General features: G+C 36.6%; 1 protein-coding gene across 1 annotated transcript in view; it reads left to right on the top strand.

Annotated features, from left to right (window-relative positions):
• Positions 1-625: 625 nt before the first annotated feature.
• The window catches only part of LOC132705470 (G1/S-specific cyclin-D2-like), a 37,579-nt gene continuing 32,204 nt past the window's right edge, over positions 626-6,000 (top strand). Inside the window, exon 1 of the mRNA XM_060676056.1 lies at positions 626-1,035. Coding sequence (XP_060532039.1) covers positions 826-1,035 — 210 coding nt within the window. The 5' untranslated portion in view covers positions 626-825. The remainder of the gene's footprint in view (positions 1,036-6,000) is intronic.

The raw sequence follows: 6,000 nt of genomic DNA, 5'->3' as shown, positions 1-6,000 counted from the left end.
TAATTCTGATACCAATCAACAATAAACAATTGTTTCTCTCTAAATTGCACAATTATGCGTGACTTTAAGATGTAATCTAGAACTATTTTAGATTGTAGCTCTAATATTTTGACGGACGCACCACACGTCACACGTCCAAGAATGTACCCAAAGACTATTGATCGTAGAAAATAGCATATTATTTAGTTTCCCGTTTATTCAACACTTGCTTCTGACTAAAATGGAGTTTATCAAACTTGTTCAAATATACTCTTTGAGGCAAATACGATTTAAATCTATCAGGAGTATTCGTGTCGGTTTAAAATTGATTTTGGTATTTGACAGTTTCGGGAAGGGAGATAGACTAATTGTCTGCCACCCCGTAAGCGCTTAGGTGTGAAAACGTCAATTTCCATGTGGCATTTTCACTCCAATTACCGTGCTCTAGTCTTCACGTACATCTTCTGCCAAATATCAACCGGTATTTCTGTCTAAGTAACTGAATAGTCAACCGACTGGTTCCAAAAACCGCGCAAGGGACATACGGAAAGGTGGGGAAATCCCCCACCACCCTATCTCTCCACTCGACGCAAGGTTCGGCGGCGAAATCCACGCACACCACATCACTCTCAATTCAGTGTTCAAACTGAGAGGACCCAAAAAGAGCTCTGGACGAGGACAATCCGCACCAAGAGCAAAAAACCGAAGACAAACAGAGAGAAAATACGAACCGGCTTTTAACTTCATATATGAATCGATTCTGTGATATTTCTTGATCGTTGTGCGTGAGAGTGTTTTAAAACGAGTGCTCGAATTTTCTCAAAAGCAGAGCGCGTCGGAAAGAACATGAACGTACTATTCTGCTGCGAGAATCCGTCGACGTCCCAAAATGAAATTAGAACTATCGACGATCCGACGTTGTTGCAGGATCGAGTACTAAAAAACCTGCTGAAGACCGAGGATAGGTACACGTTACCGTATCCTGCGAATTTTGCTGGTATTCAGCATGAGGTCACGCCTCAAATGAGGAAAATCGTCGCGGAATGGATGATGGAGGTAAGAGGTTGGATCGAGAACTTTTTGCCTTCGTTATTCCGTTACCTAGTTTGTCGGCGTTTTAAAAACTCGATCGGTATGGCAACGTTTTCGAATGAATTCCTGCTTTTTTGCGTGTTTCCGAGTTTAAAAAACACAATCGATAAAAGACCTGCAATATCGTCCGTTATCGGAGACTTAAACCGAGCTCGATATAGCAGTTCTTAATCGGGTTGCCACATAGCAAGCGATTCAATCAGCTGATGATGTTTTAAATAGTAACAATAAAATCTGACGCCTCGGAACGACGTGCGGGCTTCGAACGTTTATATACCGGCTGTCTTTCGTGTTCCGCAAAAAAAAATGTCACCCATCAAAAGAAGACATAGTAAATAACGATAAAAATACTTTCTCCCGTAAAAACGTCAAGCTGTAAGCATTTCCGAGACCATCGCAGAATACGAATAGCAATTTTCGGTAGCCGGCGTTGTCTCTTTCAAATAGAATTACGTCATTAAACAATCATGTGGGGAGTAGTAGAAGAAAGCCCCGTTCAAATCAAAAATAGTAAACTTTTTATTCTTAGCTTTGGTTGATTGATCAATGGAATCAAAATTTTTTAAATGTGCTAGAATTGGGATACATCTGACAACACCGTGGAAAATGGGGCAATTTATCTGCGGTATGTGGTACGGCAAACGTCCGCTTTAATATTTCAATTTTTTCCTCGAATATTTCTGAATATTCGCCTTTTTTGTTATTTACTGTTTCGAATAGTGCTTTTTCTATTATTGAAAAACACACCGGCGGCGCCTTATGTTGAATTTTCGAAATAAAAAAAAAAGTGACCACGAATTTTTATTGAGTTTTGGTTTCTCGGTTTCCCGAGTGAAAATCAAATCCGGAATTTCTGTTCGAAATCGGCCTTAAAATACGGCCATATTTTTTGAAAAGCGGGTTAAATTAGTTCTACGTACCTATGAAATTAGAACGTCCCGACTAGATACATAATCTGTGTCCTCCAAAAAGTTTCCGAATCGATTTAAACGAAAGATAAGGGCCGACAGGTAAACAATTTTTCTAGATATTTAAAAGCATTTTATATTTTCGTTGCATCAATCTTTATGTATAACTATTTTCGATTTAAGGATTTTACAGGATGCGTTTGGTTGAACAAATGCGCAAAAAATCTTCGTTACTGGGTGACAAAATATAAAATTTTCCCTATTTTGTGAGTGATAACCTGCAACTCTCGGAGCATGATTCAAACCTTATATTCTGGCTTTATCTCTGACAACTCACCACTTCTTTATCGTCTTATCGAAGCAATTTCCACAGTTTAGGAAAAAATGGTTAGGGAGCCAAAGTTTGTTTCGCTAATAAGCAGTCACTAATATGAAAGCTTTAGAGTTATTTTCAATGTCTTATCCATGGTTTTCGTAAATTGATTACATCCACGTTTTCTCGATATTTCGAAACAAAATTGACTATTGCCCGGCTGATTTTTTATTTTCACAAAAATATATGGGTAAATTAATTGAAACCTGAATTTAGGAACCTTAGTTTTGACAACCTGCTCCTTAATAAGCGATTCCATATTTAGGTTGTACAACTTTTTCTTTATCTGTCACTAAGGGATCGTTTACTGTAGAAGATCTCCACCCAGTTGTATATCCTCATTCTTAGCTCATGTCAGCTTGTCAATCTGTCAAATAACGATTTACAAAATTGACAGACCATCGGCTGAGCATGCCTGATCTAGTATACATTAATTTGTCGATGTCGATTTGTTTCATGTGCTACCGATTCCTGCGGGAATATTTTTATAAACAAAAATCAACGCTCGACGTTTGAACGCACCAACCAACCAAAATTCGCGTTTGTCCCTGCGAGTCGTAAAATGTGTCGGTTGCATAAACAAGCCGGTTTACATTTGTAATAGGCCTATATTTTATTCAAACGCCCGAACGACGATGGACCATTTCTCCTACAAACTTTTAATTTTAAATCGTCGCCTTTGCTTACTTTGGGTTAGTCAGCTCAGCAAGACGAAAATAAAATGGGCCTCCCATTATCTCGTCTCGGGCGTTTAATTTTAGACGCGGTGGTCGAACGAAAATGGGAGCTTCGTAACTTTTTCCTGATGATCCGAGAAATGTCACGAGTTTCTTCAAGTAACAAATGTTATGCAAGTACTTAAAGCAAGTTATTATTCAAAAGATTAGGTATATTATTTCAGAACACATTTCAAAAAAACCAAAACGAATCCTTCACACTGAGTTTATTATAAGTTTTTGTCTTAAATTTAACTAAGGAATCTTTATTTAAAACTACATAGGCGATCAATCATCACTCTGCATAGAACACCCTGTATTTTGAATTCACCAAGTTGTTTGTTGTCAAAAAATATATCGTCCAACTCAATTAATTAGCTTTTATCACTACTACGTCTTCCTCAACATTTTTTAGAGTAAATTTATCTTCTCTCGTTTTGAGCCCCACATATCCATAACTTATACAAGAACAGAATTGATAACATAGAACTTTTTTCAAATGCCTCTCTTGAAAGAAAATCTCAATAACCTAAAACTTAAATGACGTTAAAACTGGCATTACAAGCTCTTAGCATTGCATTAAGTTTTTAATCGCGGTAGTAGACTATTCTGAAATATTATTGCTATTTATTTAAGCACATGGACGGTTTCTTCCAAAACCTGTATATGTTGATAATTTCATATGACTGACATTTACACTTCTCAACGCAATTCATCGTAAGTTCTATATACTTTTTTTTTAGTAATAACAAACTTTGCATGTTAAAGCTTATTTATTCTGAAGAGGATATTGCTGTCGGTTTGTCTTGTTTGTGCTCCGAAGGGAAAATAAGTAAAAAAGTTGCTGCCGGACCGCCCCCAATTTCAAAACCCGAAGAAAGTTAATATTGACGAAAATAAACGATACCACGTCGCGAATCAAACCGTGAACTTTGTCTTAGACGACCGATATTTAAAATTTAAAAACAACGTGTTGCGAAAATAGACTGCGAATGTAAATTACTCGGATAGCTGACTGCGCGGATTCTTTTTAAAAGTCGGTGATGTGGTCGAAGAAATGGAAGCTCGGTATTTGCTATGTGCGGTGCAAAACGGGCCGGTAAAAGTGATGACACTGGGAATTTCCATGTCTTCGATGGACGTTTTTGCATCCCCCGATATTATTAAGGGACCTGGAGCCCGTCGAATTATTATTAACAGTTAAAACGCCCTATTCTTTTGTGTAAATCTTAACAAACGAATGACAAAAATAAAGCAACGTTAATCTCAAAACTCAAAAACAAAAGAAAAACTTTGGAAAGTAATTTTTATCTCCCAATAGCAAAGAGAAGGGCGGAAATAGGTGCCAAATTTTCTGGATAATTATAGTCAATTGAGATAACCGCATTTCTTTCACGTTGTAGCACTGCTATGTTGAGAATTAGTCAGCATTTCTTCTTCTTTTAATCAGTTAGCTGTCTACACAAATCTTCTAATTAAAATTATTGATTTTAGCAGGAAAAGCTAACCAGCTTACTAAAGCCATGGTTAGAAAATACGTTGTAGTAGGTACCATTCCACTAAAAAGGTCAATATAGAAAAATAAAAAATAATCCTGGTTTGGTTAAGAAATAGGTGGTTGAAATGCCGCCCTCAGCAGATAACTCTACAAACGCGAACTCAATAAGTCTTTTTTTTATTCGTAAACGGTTTAAGATACCTAAAATAGGAGATGGGAGTATATTTAATTTTTTGAACAAAAATGATATTTTTTAAACAAAGTGCAAAAAAAAGGTTTAAAGTCTGATTTTGGAGTTATTTGAGGATTTTAGCAGATAATGCCAAGTTGTAAGTAATTATTTTAATTAATTCTCGCTGAGAAAAACAAACTATCTTATGGAATAATGTTTGTTGGGGAACAACTGTGAAATCAAAAAATAGTGTAAATTATTTTGAACTAAAATTTTGTTGGAATTAACTTTTATGAACAAATCAAAAGTGTTTATCGTCTAAATTTTATTTAGCTTACACCGTTTCAGAAATAATAAAATAGAAACGATTTTTTCCGGTCCCCTTTTACATGTGAAGGAGATATTCTCAGACAAATGTTTATTAAAACAAACTAACATTATTTTTTAATATTTTTTCGGATATTCGGAGAAATTCCATATCCAAAACCAAAATGACTACGCCATATTCAAAAAATACGTCGCTTCGACGTACCGTTGCCGGGTTACGCAACCCGTAGAATGTACACGATATTTCTAATTTAATTTGGTTTGCTTATCTAATGAGAAAGGAACATCATCGCACGCACTCGAAGGCGCACATTTAAAATTTAAAGGTATCGGCCACGCCATATGCAATGCTAACCGTGTATTTCGTGTACAAAACACACATACTCAAATTTAAAGGTCCCAATTCGCACCTATTGTCGCGCGCGGCGTTGCCGTTCTTCCGCGCCCGACGAGCCCAAAAAAACGAGACCGGCGCGATTTGACAACCGTGCGCGCGGATCTCCAACGTGTCGAGATACGATTTTTAAAAACCTCTCGAGGTGAATAACATTTAGAACGACAGAAATCAGCTGAGGCCCCGTTAAAAAAAAATTGTCGACGTCGTCGCGGCGGTAATTTTAGGTATCGGCGCGTAGGTATATCGTAAACTGAACCAAATAGTCCGCGTCAGACTGTGAATATTTTTTGGACTTGTTTTCACTCGTTTCAATCGAATTCGCAAAATAAAATCGTGGTTAGTTTTGATCAACCAAATCAAGCAAAATTAACCGTCTATTTGCGAATATATTTCAAAAATATAACTGCCTACAATTTTTAGAGGGTTCAAACCAAACTCAGATGAATCACGAAAGAACAGCATTGAATACACTAGAATCTGACAAGATATACCTAAGTTAAAAGTAAAAAAAAAAATATGTTGTCCTTTATTAAGTGTG

Source organism: Cylas formicarius, unplaced genomic scaffold, assembly GCF_029955315.1.
Source record: "Cylas formicarius isolate icCylForm1 unplaced genomic scaffold, icCylForm1.1 PGA_scaffold_7__23_contigs__length_41026272, whole genome shotgun sequence".
Taxonomy (NCBI): Eukaryota; Metazoa; Arthropoda; class Insecta; order Coleoptera; family Brentidae; genus Cylas; species Cylas formicarius.
The sequence above is the reverse complement of the archived record's forward strand: the minus strand, read 5'-3'. Positions and strand labels throughout refer to the sequence as shown.